The 18,103-nt window shown below is 38.9% G+C and overlaps 1 protein-coding gene across 11 annotated transcripts in view; it reads left to right on the forward strand.

The window, feature by feature from the left end:
- EEA1 (early endosome antigen 1) overlaps nt 1–18,103 on the forward strand; it is a 138,601-nt gene that overhangs the window by 62,776 nt on the left and 57,722 nt on the right. For 10 of the 11 annotated variants that reach the window (XR_005223296.2, XM_043546168.1, XM_043546158.1 and 7 more), the window contains 2 exons: nt 3,441–3,557; nt 13,997–14,335. Coding sequence is in view for 10 of the 11 variants with exons in the window: in XM_043546168.1 (XP_043402103.1) it covers nt 3,441–3,557; nt 13,997–14,335 (456 nt within the window). In the remaining variant the exon portion in view is untranslated. The remainder of the gene's footprint in view (nt 1–3,440; nt 3,558–13,996; nt 14,336–18,103) is intronic. The other variant, XM_037885232.2, reaches the window with a different exon arrangement.

The following is an 18,103-nucleotide window of genomic DNA, read 5'->3' on the forward strand; positions in this document are numbered from 1 at the left end:
GGTAAACAGGGCGCTGCAGCCCAGAGACCTATTCTGAGAGAGGTAGAATGCGTGGTTCCACCAAAAAAGGGGTGAAGGTAGTAAAACCTGTCACCAGCCGGTTGCATTCATGAGGGATCAAAAGGGGTCTGAAGCACAGCTCATCCTGTAACTATAACACAGTCCTTGATCTTTTTGCTTAGAATGCTGAGAGTGCAGATTGAGAATCTAACTAAAATAGCATTAAGAACTCAAACCATATCTTCTCAGGTTCATAGTATCGGTTTCCAGAGAATGTAATTTTAAAAAAAGAGAACTGTATAGCCTGAATTGAGGGAATAAGAAAAAAATCTTACTGTTTTTAATGGATTTTTTCCTTTAAATACTGAGAAACTAAGTAGTTTTGAGGTGAAAAAATTTACTGTTTCCATATTTGTGACATTTCTGCTCTAATTGTTGGCTTTGTGTTTGTCATTTTGTGCTTGGGTTTTTTGACCTTCATTGCTAAGGATTAAAAGTAAGGAGCAACATATGGAACTAAATTATCATTTTGGCATTAACTAATTAAAAACTCTTGAAAGAATTCTAATTTTTCATATTTAAAAATCACTGATCCAGCTGTATGCTGAGCTCTTCTTTTGCATTTCACCATCTTGCCTTCTTATTCATTGGCTATTGTATGTTGTGCTTGTTATGGAGTTATACTTGAAAAGATGGCAGGTTGCTGTCTTCGTTAGATTAGATTTGCTTTTGGGATCCTCATAATTATCCCATGTTTAGTTTCTCACTATAGTGAATCCCACATAATAAATCTTCTGTTCAGCACCTAAAACACATAAGACCTTCTCCAAAAGCCTTTGAAATCAATGGAAAGACATGGTTAACTTCACACACTGTGCTTAGCTTCATTCACTGTGGATAGTCTCACTGCAGTCAAGTTTAGCACATGTGTGAATCTTTGCAGGGACTCATTTCGCTTATTTATATATGGGATAATTGCCTACCTGGCATAAGAGACAAGGCATAAGACACCTGCTAGATTGTTGATATTATTTCCAGTGCACATTAACATGAGTAGAGGGTATTAATACGAATAAATGAGTATTTCTGTATAAAGTTCCTTTGTTATGATAAAGTCAAGATTGTCTCTTTAAATAAAGGCATAGAAAGATAATGTTTGACTATAGATTTTGAAGAATTGTATCTAAAACTTTGATCACTACTTGTTTCCACATTTCATCCATCATTTTATTTTATTTTTTCTGCTTTCTAATGGAGACGCTTACATTTGAGGTAATTTTTTGGTGAAAGCTTTTTATCATTGCATTGTAATTCTGTAGTCTCAAGATAACATCAAGACCTTGTTAAACAGATGTGTTCCTGTTTGCTTATTGGTTTATTAATCAAATAAACACATCAGCCAGCATATGTTTTAAACGATTATTCAACCTCACTTTGTTCCTGTTTAATAACTAAACATGAGTTTTTTTTTTTTTTTTTTTTGGAACAATGGCTGCCAGAACTATATCTTGAAATATATTTACAGTAACTCTTCTTTGTAGGTTCTTGTTCTGTTTTTGGTTTAAACAGCTGCAATAGTGTTTGACAAATTTGTGTGCATTTTTGCATTTGCATTATCACTTCTACAAAATGTCTGTGTACTTTTCTGGATACTCTCACAAAACAGTGCATTTGCACAGTAGAGATCCCATGTTTTTTAGCAACAACTCTGCAACTACAGCAGTATAAAATGTGCCATTATGAAAAGTCAGCGTTAATAGCAACATATATTTTTACAATGAATATGTTTATACATTCTCTTTGCTCTTCCCAAAAATATATCCTATTTTATGAAGAAGACAAAGTAATTTGTCTTTATTTATGGGCTGCTGCTTCTTTCTGGTAACTTTTGTTACATGCACAAAATAGTGTAAACTTTCATGGGATGTGCTATTCTTTTTCTAAAAAAAGGAAATGATCAAATTAACATCTGTACTTGTGACCATAAATCTGTGGCTAGAATAACTTAGGGGAAGGAAAAGCATTTATAACAAATAATGCCATTTGTGTACTATGTGTTTCAAAGGTAACACACAACGTGCATTTTATTTTTCTCATTCATCTTTAAAATGCAGAAAGCTGATGTTTCTCAGTATCTTTGTTGCAGAAAGATTAAAACAAAGAGTAAAAGCAAGTGAATTGGACTTGTTAGCCATTGGATGGTTTGCTTCAGACACATCTTAATTAGGAAGCTCAGTATTAACTCACATTTTATTAAAAGCAGTTTCCTTTGTCCTCCACTTTAAGGAGCAGATCATGCCGCCTAAATCCATGCATGGAGGGGGTCCTCCACACACTTATTTCCTTCCTTCCACATCACCTTGTTCCCCCCCGACTCTTTTCCCCCCTCACCATTTCCTGTGTGCGATGCTGAGATTCTCTGCAGTCTGGGGTCTTTGCCAGGGGAGGAGATGGGGACTAGGTGATGCACATTGTGCATCTGTCTCACAGAAATTAGCCCTTAAAGATGAGAGCCTAGGGCAGCCATTGTTATCTGTCTAAGGTACTTATGCCCTCATCACTGTAGTATCTGAACATCTCACAATCATTTAATGTAGTTATCCTTACATCACTCCTGTGAGGTAGGGAACTGTTATCCCCACTTTACAGATGGGGAAATGAGATACAGAGTAGATTAATTTCAGAGTAGCAGCCGTGTTAGTCTATATCCGCAAAAAGAAAAGGAGTACTTGTGGCACCTTAGAGACTAACAAATTTATCTGAGCGTAAGCTTTTATGAGCTACAGCTCACTTCATCGGATGCATGCAGTGGAAAATACAGTGGGGAGATTTTATATACACAGAGAACATGAAACAATGGGTGTTACCATACACACTGTAACAAGAGAGATCAGGTAAGATGAGCTATTACCAGCAGGAGAGGGAAAAAAAAAACACCTTAAGTCACTTGTCCAAACTCACACAGGAAGTCAGTGGCAGAACTGGGAACTGAACCTGGCGTTTTAAGTCCCTTCTAGTGCCCTATCCACTTGACCATCCTTCCTGGCTGGGTAGAGATCTTGGCAACACCACTGAAAATGGAGCCAAGGGATCCCAGTTCCCCTGAGAGTCAGAGCTACGGGAGACACAAGGCCTCCACGCAGATCCTTTGGGATCTGCCAGGTTTGGGGGTGGGGTCCTTGGCCTTTTCCACTGGAGAGGGCAAAAACCCGTCTTCCTGATGGGATGATGTGAAAGGATCTCAGCAAGGGGATTCCTCTTCCTCCCCTGGTATTTCCATGGGCCAAAATTTGCACATGTAGTTCATGCTAATTAAAGACACATTCTTTTTTGCAAGCTGGTTTATATTTTGCTCCCACCCCCACCCCAGACCTCCTGTCTATATTTGGGCTATCAATGTAAATTATTATTAATCATAACTTTTTAAATTTTTTATTAAGGCCACCATAAATCAACTAAGGGCTGAGCTTGCAAAAGGCCCTCAGGAGGTTGCTGTGTATGTGCAGGAACAACAAAAACTTCAAAGTTCAGTTAATGAATTAGAACAGAAAAACCAGGTAAGAGTTTTATTATTACTCACATTTGTAAAACCTGTATTTCTATGAAAATGTACAATCTGGCTCTTGTGTCACAAACTGCATTTCAGAGTGTTAACCAAAGAGTTTAACAAAATACATCATTGTGGCATCAAAAGTTAAGCCTTCCCTGATTGTTCACTATCCCGATTAGCCTGAAGGGGGTAATAAATTTACAGTAGTACATTTGAAGGATTTTATCTTACATTATAACTTTTAAAGATAGTCAGGTCCTGTCAAGGTTCCTTCCCCACTCTGAACTCTAGGGTACAGATGTAAGGACCTGCATGAAAACCTTCTAGTTTACTTTTACAAGCTTAGGTAAAAACTTCCCCAAGGTACAAACTATTTTACCCTTTGCCCTTGGACTTCCACTGCCACCATCAAACGTTTATCTGGGTTTATTTTTATTAGGAAAGCGTTGTTTGGAAACATCTTTCCCCCCAAAATCCTCCCAACCCTTGCACCCCACTTCCTGGGGAAGGTTTGATAAAAATCCTCACCAATTTGCGTAGGTGACCACAGACCCAAACCCTTGGATCTTTAGAACAATGAAAAAACATTCAGTTTCTGAAAAGAAGGATTTTAATAGAAGTAAAAAAGAATTACCTCTGTAAAATCAGGATGGTAAATACCTTACAGGGTAATTAGATTCAAAACATAGAGAATCCCTCTAGGCAAAACCTTAAGTTACAAAAAGGCAGACAGACAGGAATATCCATTCTATTCAGCACAACTCATTTTCTCAGCCATTTAAAGAAATCATAATCTAACGCATATCTAGCTAGATTACTTACTAAGTTCTAAGACTCCATTCCTGTTCTGTCCCCAGCAAAAGCATCACACAGACAGACACAGACCCTTTGTTTTTCTCCGTCCTCCCAGCTTTTGAAAGTATCTTGTCTCCTCATTGGTCATTTTGGTCAGGTGCCAGAGAGGTTATCCTAGCTTCTTAACCCTTCATAGGTGAGAAGATTTTTTTCCTCTGGCAAGGAGGGATTTTAAAGGGGTTTACCCTTCCCTTTATATTTATGACAGGTCCATTACAGTTATAATATAAGTGTAGTTTTCTAATATCTGCCATTTACACTATGTATGCCAAAACAAGCATTAAAAAAATCATTAGTAAGTTCCCAAAATATTATGAGATTGGCTTAAAAATAATTACATTTAAAAAGAAATTATATACTTTTGGGAGTTCTTTTTATGTGCCCTCTGGTTCCTGAGCCTTCAGGTCACACACAGGTAACATTTGGAGGCTTTTCACAACTGTGAAGGGTAGAAACTTATTTATTTATTTTTTATAATAAAAGCTGAGATTTTCAGCTTGAAGAGCTGGGGCTTTCAGAGAAACAGCAAATATTGCAGAATTTTATGATAAAATCCAGAGTTGGCATTATTGCATATGTAATATATAAATGAATACATATGCATACAATAGAAACTCAGAGTTACGAACACCTGAGTTACAAAGTGACCAACCACATATCTCATTTGGAAGCAGAAGTATGCAATCAGGCAGCATACAGGAAGGACAGAGACAGGAAAGAAAAGAAAAGAAAAAGCAAATACATTACAGTACTGTGTTAAACGTAAACTACTAAAAAAACAAAGGGAAAGCTTAAAAAAAGATTTGACAAGACAAGGAAACTGTTTCTGTGCTTGTTTCATTTAAATAGAGATGGTTAAAAGCAGCATTTTTCTTCTGCATAGTAAAGTTTCAAAGCTGTATTATGTCAATGTTCAGTTGTAAACTTTTGAAAGAACAACCATAACGTTTTGTTGAGAGTTATGAACATTTCAGAGTTATGAACAACTTCCATTCCCAAGGTGTTTGTAACTTTGAGGTTCTACTGTATTCCCTAAAGAAGTGGGGAAAAATAGTAAAAGGAGACAGACAAGAAAGAGGAGACAGGAAAACAAATCAGAGACCTTTTTTTTTTTTTTTTTTTTTTACAGTTTTATGGTTGTTTCCCCATTATAACATATGTTTGTGTACATATAAAACATTTGAATGTATTTGTATTATATATGATTATAATTTTCTGTGTGTGCATTTGTGTTTGTGTGTGTATTTATTTACGTAGTGGCAACATTAGTAGTTTAGGGTAGGCCTGTGAAAAAATTCTCCCCATTTGTTGGAATTATTAATATTTGAAATTTATTAATGTGGGAAACCACCAAATTCTAATTTAACCACAAATTCCTTTATTAAATCCAAAGGCCAAATGGTGTGTGTACAATTGCTCTTAACAAGCTTAAAAAGCCTCAATAATAAGCAGTTTACTACATCCAAACAGTAACAAAACATTTATAAGGATTTGATCAAGATATTTACAAATGGGCTAAACCCAAGTGTGCTTAGAACCGTATTGGTTGGCTCCAATGTGGTCAGGCAAGTAGTGGCAATGAATTATTTGAATTTACTTTTTGTATACTCTTCAACAAATAAGTGCTGTCATTGCCAGTTACTGACTTCAGCTAAAACCAATTTGAGACAATTCCCCCTTATTTCCAGTTCTTATTCAGATAAGATTTATAACTTCCTTTCCTCCCCTCCTTCTTGCTGTCGGACAGCTTGTTCTGGATTCACACAGACTTTAATGCTGGTGTGTGGGGTGGGAAGGGCCATGCTCGCTCATTTTAAGACAGATTCTTTTTGTCCTATTTAAAACCATTTGCACTTACCCCTGTTGGAAATACTTATATAGTGTAAATGGCAGATATTAGAAAACTACAATTATATTATAACTGTAATGGACCTGACTATCTTTAAAAGTTATAACTGTAAGATAAAATCCTTCAACAGAGGCCTCCTTTTTAGAAGCTTTCCCTTATCTCATTTGTTATTCTTTGAACAGACATCTTCCTTATTTTATTCCTTGTGTCCTTATCCTTATTATTTTCAAGGCTTTCCTTCTACTTGCTAGTCAGGGCCTTCCTTTACAACACACATATCTTTTTGTATCCAAACTCAAGCTAACAGTAATTCTTTAATTTCATGTTTATTCTACACCACCCCAAAGCTAACCAATTGCTGTCTATGAGTATTTATTTATTTTTGGTCAAATTATGACCTAGCTAATGCAGTGGTGTAGGAGTGTCCACATACAGATAGTAGTACAAGGGGAAGCAGACTCTGCAGAACCACTGTGTCCTGCCCTTGTGTAGCTAAGTGGGAAGGGCAGAAGAAGGCAAGGATAGGTTAGAGCTGTGCCAGCATGTTGGGGAGCATACACTGGTTGCTCTGGGTAAAGGCCCAGCATGATTTACTCTCTTCTTGGAGCAGCAGGGAGACTCCTGAGTAGGAGTAACAACGTGCTATCCATTCCTTTGAACTCATGGCAAAGTCACAATTGAGCTGTTTATTGTCACATCACTGTGCACTAACAATTTAGTGGAGGGGTGCACTGTTGAAAAGTTAAAGTTAACTGACATATTTAACATCAAAATGTATATTGGGGGCTATCCAGGTCCCCCCCACCTTCCTGCTGCAGAAGTGGTCATATATCTATGTTTATATCTCAATGTAAGTGTATGTGCAAGTGTGTATTTCCAGGTACGGGTATATATGTAGAGAACACAATAGATATGGTATTCGTAGCCATGTGCTCAATTAACATGACCGCCTCACTTACACTCCGCTCATTAATGCATCTCAGCTGGGCTTATTTCTGATTTACCTCATCATTAAATAGATTTAAACAGCCACGTTAACCTGCCAGATAAATCATTTTTTCTTTCCTTGACTTGTGGAATTTCCCCTCTAAAATCACAATCAGTACTCCTGGACTGTAATGTGTTTAAAGCTCAATGTGTTGTGACTTCACAGAGCTGTAAATGGGAGCATTATAACACAGAAAAAAGGACTATCCCAGCTTCCCAGTGGGAATCAGCATTTGATTCTAATTATGGAAGGTCTCAAGTTATTTAGTTTCAAAGCCCCGTTAATTTTAGATAAAACTTTTAAGTTACTTTTAGGGTTCTTTGTGGCTTACTCTGAGGCTGCCTTGTACAGTTGAACTCATCGGAAGTGAATCGCTAGCTTTTCAGTTGTCTCTTTAAAAAAAAGTCCCAGTAAAAGACCTTTTTAAAAAACATTTTTCTTTTAACCTCTGTGGCATGTGCAAAAACATGGTGGGTTAGTAGGGTATAAAATTTTCCTCAGGACATGTTTAGACCTGTATAAATTGCTCATGGCTTCACTGCTAATGAGTAATGCTCAAATAAATTGGTTAGTCTCTAAGGTGCCACAAGTACTCCTTTTCTTTTTGCTAATGAGTAATGTGCCATCTCAAACTCTTGCTAATAAACCATTTATACTACACCACAACATTGTGTGTGCTCTGCATATTTAATACAGTATTTTATCCAAGTTCTTATACTTTGCATATCACCATGATATCAGAATGCCTATTTTATAAATATATATTTTATATATATATATAAAATATAATCAGAACTCCTGTTTAGTTAGTGTAGTTAATGAAGCATTTCAGTGTGTTATTAAACATCTCTGTTATTTTGAAAGCTACATACCTTTTTCTCATCAGCTGTAGCCTGTGTGAGTGAAGTAATTTATTCCTCCTCTGTGGAGGTCAAGCATTTTTTCCAGTGTTCTGTATTTATTTCACTATTGTAATGCTGTTCATAAATGTCTTGTGAATAAATCCCAGACATGTTTACTTTATGTGGCAAATCATTCAACATATGAAAGGCAGGATTTTCTTTTTTCTCTAACTTCATTTTTTAAAATGTTATAGATTTTCCCCCCTCACACTTGCTTTTGTAATTCTACATTGCCAAAAAATTTGGATAAATTTCCCCTGCAAAGCATAATGCTCCACTGAATGTTTTATTGTATTATCTACTATTCTGCCAAAACAAAACTGGGACAAATCAACATGGAAAATGTTCAGGTCAAGTTAGTCATAGTGATGTTAACTCTTCACTTGGAAACTTAGCAGATGCCTATGCAATATTCCTACCCTTACGTTAACGTGAAGCGCACAAAAAAAAGTGCAGGCTTCTAACCGCAAAGTTTCCCACATCATAACGCTGAATACTACCTATTGACCTGTGCTGTCCAGATGCTTTTCTTTGTTTGCATACTCCCACAATGTCTGTCTCTGTGTGTGTATGTATGTGGAGATAAGCAAGACCAAATATGGAATTCAGTTGTGATGGAACACTTCCTTAAAAGGATGAATCATATAGTACTTGGTGTATTGCTGGCAGAGTAGTTATTATACAGCACATTGCCCAAATAGTGTCTTGGGAAAGGAAGCGTATTCATATTTAGGAAAATAGAACATAGAATGTCAGTGGGGGGCAGGGACTGAGACCAAACGCTGTAGTTTAGTTAGTTTAATGTAGAAATAACATTTGCCAAGGAATATAGTAAGATGCAGTTTAAAATATCTTTATACTTCGCTTGTGATAGTATGATGTAAATCTGAGGCAGAACTATAATAGATAGTGAGAGTTAGCATCTTATTCCACTTCCCCAAACCAGCAGAGTTTAATTATATATGAAGAATGCATTGAAACTGATCTGAAGTACTCCCCACAATACATATAATTCCCTATATTTAATGGAATGGCAGCAGATTGATGAATAAGATGACTAATCTGTAGCCAAAATAGGAAGATAAATGAGAAATCAAGGGAAGAGTTCTCAGCTGTGTCGAATTCATGCTCGTTGCACTTGAGGAGACGGTTTGGGAAGGGTGGCTCCAAGCCACCTTTTGACTCCCCCAGTCCTGGGGCTGTTAGAGCTTAAATGACTCCCAAAGTGACTTATAGCAGTCTAAGAGTGCTCTAATTTGCAGCAACTGAAGTAGCCTCCTAAAACCACTCTGTCAGCCAAGGACTGGCTAGAGTACTGTGCTCCTTGGCCGTGCCCCTGACTTTGCCCTCACTCCAGTAAACCCTATAGTGGGTGCGGGTGGGTGCTTGAAATCATCAGTTGCCTCTATAGGGCAGCTTTCCTGATACCTTGTACTGTCATATGTTGAAGGTCTGGCCACAGAATTAGTAAAGTTATGAAAAGCTTCTTAAATAATGGGAAAACTTTGCTTTTAATCTCCTTGTAAACATGTATGTTTGGAAAAGATAGAAAACAGATATGCATGCAGAGTGGAATATATTGGGTTTTAGTTTGTATGTCCATGAAGATTCCAGCATAGCCCAGGACAGTCTCTTTGTGTATGCATCCAGATGTTAAGATCATGTAAAGTCTGATTTAGAAGAATGTTATTCTTACAGTGATATCTTCCAGCAACTGTGTCACAGTGACAGGTTTCAGAGTAACAGCCATGTTAGTCTGTATTCGCAAAAAGAAAACGAGTACTTGTGGCACCTTAGAGACTAACCAATTTATTTGAGCATAAGCTTTCTGAGCTACAGCTCACTTCATCGGATGCGTCCGATGAAGTGAGCTGTAGCTCACAAAAGCTTATGCTCAAATAAATTGGTTAGTCTCTAAGGTGCCACAAGTACTCGTTTTCTTTTTGTGTCACAATGAGCAGTGATGAATACATAAATGCAGGCCTTTACCTTTGGAGAAGAATCTGCTTCCTCTAATTTTTACAGTAAACCAATGAACTTTGAGAATAGTAGGAACTCGTGAGGAAGGACACACACATCTGGAATTAGGCCAAGTGGCTGCAACTCTATTAATCCCATAACAGGATAATTTATTGGGGGAAGGCAACAGGCACTGTATTTGTCACATGGCTTCTCCCCCTCTTTTCGAAGCTCAAATTCAAAGCCTCACAGTTCCAGGGATCAAATTGCTTGTATAAAACCAAGGCCCCTTAGAGCCTGCATTACTCCCAAGGCCTATAACGGCCTATTGCCCAGAACAGCCTAATGCTCGAAAAACCAGTAAGCCTCTTAGGATGGCTCAGGCTTCCCTGCAAATCTAGCCCCTTATCCTAAGAAAGGTGTGTTGATGGGAAAAGGGCTTCATCTGAAACCTCCTGCCAGAGCCTTTCACTGCTGCCTCCCCACTGCCAGAGCTCTTCCTTGCTGCCTTCCGTTTGTGAGATCCTTTCCTACTGCCTCAGATTTTCCCTGCTGTGGGGAACAACTTCTGCCATTTCGAGGCACTGGTAAGCTACTGTGCTAAAAATAGCAGTGTAGACACAGGAGGCACTGCTTGGGCCCATAGAGAGCTGTGTAGAGTATATTCCCTAAGGTTCTGGCTGTCTTTATTCACCTTAGTATTGCCTCGCTAACTACACTGCTGTTTATACCCATGCTATGGGGCATACAGTGTATGTATTCTACACGCTGCTTTAAGTTTAGACATAAGCTCAGGTGCCAGTGATAATACTTCAAATAAACATTAATTGTTAGCTGTTTTACTGTTCATCCATGCAGGCAGGGAGTGAGAGGAAGTATCATATTAAGTAGATGTACACAATCTCCTCTGAGTGACTGCTCATTTTGGCTAGGTGTTAGAATGTGTGGAGGGTTGAAGGGGAGCATATTTTGTTTCATTTTCCTGAAGGGGAACTGCGATTTCAGAAGTTTGGGAAATACTGCAGTAATGCAATTATAAATGCCACTTTATTAGACATAATATCTAATATCCTGAGACCAACGCAACAACAATCACACTGCACACGTTATGATGTGCCTTTCCCAGTGTTAATTCAAAATTAAACTATGCCAGGGATCTCTCTTTCAAATTCTGTTATTCACCTTTAAGGTGCATGAAAATGTTCAGTGTCTCATTACATCTTTGAAGCACTTTTACATTGATGACTATTAAGTACCTTCTAAGGGTTACAAAGGTATTGTGATAATCCACGTATGAAACTGCTGTAATGCTGTTATAAATATGCACATTAGAAATCAGGTTGTGAAAAAGGTGTTGTGCTGGTGCTCCTGTGCTGAACCTGTTTTTCTGCTGTTAAGAAGGCTAGCTGGACTTTTTGTTTTTCTAAAGGTTAAAACATACTAATTTGCACCATAAACTCAGGGTGAAATTCTGGTGCCATTTTAGTCAATTGGAGTTTTGCCACTGATTTCATTGGGGCCAGGATTTTACCTGTATAACCTTCAAAACAGATATTCTATATGTACTGTTTATTATTATATATTGCATATATAATACATATTATAATATAATCATGTAACTAAAAATAGTTATTTTGTTTTTCTAGAAATGTTGTGGAAAATGTTATTGCCAGGCTACAGTTCACGTTCAAACTTCAGCCTGGAGCAAATTTTCTTGGCCAAGTTGTAAGCCTTAGAAAGTATATTTTATAATGGAAACTCTGAGAGAACTATAATTATATTCATTCTAATGTGAGCTGCTACTGCCGAGCCATTTGCCGGATTGCAACATAATTTAAAAACTGATGTACTGAAGAATAACTCTCCCCTCCCTCCGAACTTGTTAAAAAGCAAGTAAACTAGTATACAAAGACTTTTTGCCCTTTTAGATTTGATGAAATTTAACAGCTGTTAAACTCTGTATCCTCAAAATTTGTCTTGAATAGTGTTTTAATTTTCTGTTAAACTAACCAAAGCAAAATCAATTTGGGATTGGTGCTTAAATGCTATGGAGAAGTGTGCTTTAAAAATGCCCAACATAGCTAGAATTACAGTTCTTTCTGTGTCTTCTCTTGAACCTATATATTCCAGGAATTTCAGAACATAAACCACCATCTGACGCTTTCAACACTACACTTGTGAGTGCTGGGATTTTTCAAGCTGCCAGCCAGCTGAATTCTTAGACATGTTTTGTTTAAAGAGGAGCTGAAAAACAGAGTATCCATTTAAACTGCGGGGAGAACACTGGTAGCTGAAAGATGCACACAGAGATGCTACGCTGGGACAGGAAGTTAAGAATTCAGTTATACCTATATGGGGATTTTAGGGAAACAATGAATTCCCTGAGCTGGAATTGTGCTATGACACCCAGGAAGACAGCTGATAAATTTCAAAAAGTGCCACTGGCTATTTAAGGACAATGGTTAAGATCTTGGCTTTAGTTCTCTTTTTGAAAGATGGCACCTCCAGCAGGAAAATGACCTCTGTTGCCAAGGCACTGATCAATCCTGATTCAGAGGGAAGAGTGCCATGGATTTGAATTACTATCATTACTTAAATCACTGTATTCAGCAGTTGAATAATTCCATCCAATTCCTGCCTAAACTTGGTTCTGCTTGGCTCATAAGACTTGACGATCCAAAATGCTAATTAAAACCAATGAAAAAGATACCTCATATCCTCTGTAAATATTTTTCAAATTTCGTCTTAATCTGTGGATTCCAAAGTAAGGCATTGCTGCCTGCAAAATGAATTTTGCTACAGTATGGTGAGAAAAATTTGAGACTCCAGACCTCTTCTTCACTAAAAGGCCAGTCTAAATTTGTGGTATTCTCAAATTAAAAACAAATAACCCTCCTGAGCTGACTTGTGTACAGAGTTTTATTTTCCAACAGAAAAGTCTGACTCTAGGGAATTAGCTGGTGTGTGTTTGTAGAGCACTAACATGTTAAAACAGGCTAAATTCTGAATAATATTATGAGTTTGGTGGTCTCATGCTAGTATCATTTTTTAATGTCGCACACTATACTCATTTTGGTAGTCTCTGTTCAAGAGAAGCTCATAATTTGAATATCTGGGGATGTTGCACTTCTCTTGAGATGTGATAGGGCAAAGTGAGGAAAGTTATTGAAAAAGTGAGGGCATGATGCCTTATACCAGTGGTTTTCAACCTGTGGTCCATGGACCCCTGGGGGTCCGCAGACCATGTCTAAGATTTCCAAAGGGATCCATACCTCCATTTGAATATTTTTAGGGGTCCACAAATGAAAAAAGGTTGACAACTACTGCCTTACACAGAATTACAGGTGAGGCAGTGACCCACAAATTTAAACGTACAGAGAAGTAAGTACATGAAAGGTACCTATGACATACAAATAATTTTTTGCTGTCACGGAGCAGTTTGCCAAACACATGCATGAGCTTGCAGTAACAAAGAAGCTCAGTTGTTTCAGTAAAACAAACCAGTCTTCAAGATGTAGAAATAGTGGCAACTGAGTCAGCTACCAGAAGAAGAGGAAAAGGGCTTATGTAAGGTGTAAAGGAAAAGTGTTAGTTTCAGTCCAGAAACCAACTTTACTGAGCACAGTTTAAAATATATAGAGAGCAAGGGAGCCTGAAAATGGAAATTATAATTGTAATGGTATGCTATATGGATTCTGGCATTGACTGCTATAATATGAAATAGAAATTAAAATGTAGAATTATTGACAGACCTATTTCATGTCTCAACTCAGTTTTGGAGATTATTGTTGTGAGAGACCTGTTCATTGCTCTGGATAAACTCTTGTGAGGAATAACAGTTGATCAGATGTAAGCAGAATTGTGATTTAATTTCCATTTAATTGCTGTTATAGAGTCTGACAGAAAAGCTGCTGAAGAAAGAACTTGATTACACCCAGTTAGAAGAAAGGCATTCTGAAGAATCAGTGAGTAAAAAAAACATGCAGGCAAGCCTGCACCAAAAGGACTTGGACCTGGAGCACCTTCGAGCAAGGCTATCTGCCGCTGAAGCCTCGTTGCAGAGGGTACAGACAGAACTGGGTGAGAAGGGGGAAGCAAGCCACAAACTTAAGGAAGAATTGTCAGAAATAGAGACAAAGTATCAGCATCTCAAGGCAGAGTTTAAACAGCTACAACAGCAGAGAGAGGAAAAAGAACAACATAGCCTTCAACTGCAGAGTGAGCTCAATCAGGTGCGGTTCCTTCAAAAACATTGTTTCCATTGATATTCTTCTTCTCGGTAGTACACTTTTCTCTATATATTTGTATACCTGTAATATAGAGCTTCTGTGTGTGTCTATAATATCTACATTTAAAATCTCTGGGAACTACAGTGCTGTGCGTTTGTGTGTGTGTACACATTTGTTTATTGGAGGGGAAAAATGCAAACATGCTGCTAAATGTATATTTCCTGGCTGTTATAAATGAAAAATAGATCTCAGGTGTCATGTTTTGGCACGTTAGAGATGTAAGCAAAGAACACAAAGAAAGACGAGGTAAAGGTAAAAGAGGGAGTACAGAAACTTACTCTGATCAGTACTGTCATATCTGAAACTAATTATAGGGCCAGACACTCAGTTGGAACAAGTTGGCGTAGGGTTGTGCTCACTTACACCTGGTGAAGATCTGGTCCATAATTCATATCATTTTAGTTTTGTATCTCTAAGAATACTATGCTGTCTGTTTAAAATAATTAAATTTCTGCTCCGTGTGAAAGGAACCTTTAATTCCTGTAACCTTGTAAATAGTTCTTTATAAATGGCTTTCCATTTTTTAAGAATAATACTCATAGTAATCTAAATTAGACTTAGATGTTATTTCTTGTTTTCAGAGGGCTTGTTTGCATTGTGTCTTAATCCACATCAGCTGGAGTGTAAATTCTAATGCATGCTGCTGGGTCAGGAACTAACTGGCCCATGTGGACCCTGTTGGCGCGCACAAAAAGTTCCCTAGTGTATGTTAATATAGTCCAGTTTCAAATAGCACTACATTAACATCCACTAAAGAACTTTTAGTGTGCACCTGCAGGGTCAACCCAGGTCAGTTAGTGTGCAACATGCTGGTGCAGGTTAGAATTTACACCCCAGCCGATGCAGACTAAGGCACTGACTGGACAAGCCCTGAGAGTCAGAGAAATCAGTAATTTCCAAATTCATCATGCCCTTACCCATGAATAGGGATCTTGAGGCATATCTGTGATATTCCTCTCCTGTTGGGGGTTCTTAGTTAACTGACCAATGCACTATGTTTGGTCGTGTGTGTTGTCTGTCCCCTCCCCCTTTTGCCCCCCACATTTTTGTTGCTGTTCTGATCACATTCTTTTCCTGACTCTAGGTGTGGAGTATTGGCAAATGAAAATGCTACTTTGATTGTTGAGTTTTCTTGCCAGGTATGAAAGTGATCAAGCCTTCCTCATGTGTCTAAAAGTTTGCAAGGCTGTAAATAACAAGGAGCAAGTAATATTGTTTCTGCTGGCTCAGAGTAGAGTAAGTTTTAATGGGATGAAGTAGTACAAAAGAAAGTTTTGGTTGAATATGTGGAAAGTTTCCTAGTTGTAAAGCGTGTTAGACTGTAGGATAGTATAGAAGAAGTGGAAACCCCATCGTTTGATTCCTTTAAAAATATACTAAGCAGTGAGTGTGATATAGAGAAGAACTCTGCATGACCCGAGGAACAACATAAAGTCCTAATAGTTTTTTTCAGTTTCTAATGTCTGGTTCTGTGTTTTGAGCCTTTATATTGGAATGCATATAGTGAACAGTCCCATAGTCCTTTTACATGCTAAATCCTATGGAGTATAATGAGAGTTACTTTCATAGAGCTGTGGGATTGACCCACTATTATTCAATGTTAGATAAAAGTTGACTTTGAGGTGTAGTTTTGTTTGATCTTTATTTTGTTCGGTGCCTCTGTGTGTGTAGTATGTGAGATCAGAGAGATGTTTGTATTTCAAGAATCATGCTCAATCCTTGAATAAGGAATCTGTGGCTCATTCCAGCTTGGTTTACTTTACTTTTAGGCCTGTGCTTTTACAGCTTTCCCTTTTTCATAAAGTAATTTAAATAAGTATGTTGGCTTGATGCCCACCCACAAGCCTGTAATAAATTACATCTCAACCTATGCATGCATACTTTCTACTGGAATCTCCTGTGGTTTGGCAGGAATCCAAGTTTAATAAAAAAAAAAAAAAAAAAGCTGATGCTTGGAGATGTGATGAAGTTTGAAGTTTCATCCATATGCTCAGGAATCCTGATGGGTGACATTGCAGCCATCTTCCCAGACCCCAAAGAATGCAAGTTCCAAAAGCACAAGCAACTGGCAGAGTTCAGGTGGAAACTGGTTTCAGATGAAGAGGGTGTGCTCCAACTCAGTAGGGTTTGTGAAAGGATTTTTGGTTTGCGTAATAAATTTCTAGGAAAGGAAGTGTAGATGACACAAATCCCCCAGTGATAGCATCAAAAGGGAATTCAGTCCAGCCAAGAAAACCTGCCTGAAGGGGGATCACTGGAGTTCCCAGGATTGTCTATTTAAATCAGTGGGCCGCAAACTGCGGTGCACGCTCCTGTAGGGGGGCATGGAAGAAGGTTTGGGGGTGGATGTGTGGCGGAGAGAAAGCACCACCCAGCCCTGCTCTGCCCCCAGCCCCCTTCCTGGCTCCAGCCCTAACCTTGGCCACAACCGCAGCCGCAGCTCTGGCACCAGCCCCAACTGCGGCCCTGCTCCTGGCCGCGGCCCCTGGCTCCTGACCCCTGGCTCTGGCCCCACTCCTGGCTATGGCCCCGCTCCTGACTGCAGTTCTGCTCCTGGCCCCAACCATGGTTCCTGGCCATGGCCCTGCTCCCAGCCCCCCTCTGGCTCCTGACCATGGCTTCGGGGGGGCAGGGGTGGGTGCGTACCAGTTAAGTGGGGGAGGGCATCAGCAAAAAGGTTTGGGAACCACTGATTTGAACATGGTACAGGGAGGACTTCAGGGTGGATTGAGAGATTCTGAGTCTATTCATGATACAGTAACTGGTTACTCATAAAAAGAGAGACTTGTCTTAGTTCTTCCAGTTTCTTCTATAGTAGCTTTGTACAGTTCCCATATATTTCATATTGTTGTTCACTTAGCAGTCTTAGCTCATAGTTTTGAATATTGAAAATGGGTTGAAAGCTGTCTTTTTATTTCCCTCTTACCTGTGATTGGAGATTATCATTGCAAGGGTGTAGCCTACTAGGGTATGTCTACACTGCAGTTAACCACCTGGAGCTGGCTCATGCCAGCTGACTCGGGCTCACAGGGCTCGGGCTAACAGGCTGTTTATTTGTAGTGTAGATGTTCAGGCTCAGGCAGCAGAGTGAGCTCTGGGACCCTATCACTTCGCGGGGTCCTAGAGCTGGAGCTCCAGCCCGAGCCCGAACGCCTACACTGCAATTAAACAGATACCCGTTAAGATTCAAAGTCACAGAATACTTTTTTTCAAGTGTGAGATTTTACCTCAGATGAAGCTTAGATTGTTGGTGTGTTGAAAGCTTTAATATCCTGTCTGGTCCGAAAGTCAGCAGTGTTTCTTTTAATTTAAAATGAAATTTAAAAAATGAGAAATAGTATTTTAAATATTGAATTTTTGAAAGGTATCTTTACGTGTATGCAATGTAATCATTTTCATACATGGAATATAGCACACATAGTTCATTAGGATTAATCATTTCTTTGGGGCAGAAGGAAAGTTTGTGGGTGATCTGTTTATGGCAGTGGTGAGCAACTGTGGCCCATCAGGGTAATTTGATTGCGGGCCGCGAGACATTCTGCTGATGTTGGCCGTCTGCAGGCATGGCCCCCCGCAGCTCCTAGTGGCCATGGTTCGCCATTCCCTGCCGCTTCCCACAGCTCCCATTGGCCAGGAATGGCGAACTGCAGCCACTGGGATCTGTGGGGGGCTGTGCCTGCAGACAGTCAAAGTCACCAAAATGTCTCATGG

Source organism: Chelonia mydas, chromosome 1, assembly GCF_015237465.2.
Source record: "Chelonia mydas isolate rCheMyd1 chromosome 1, rCheMyd1.pri.v2, whole genome shotgun sequence".
In the NCBI taxonomy this organism is placed as follows: Eukaryota; Metazoa; Chordata; order Testudines; family Cheloniidae; genus Chelonia; species Chelonia mydas.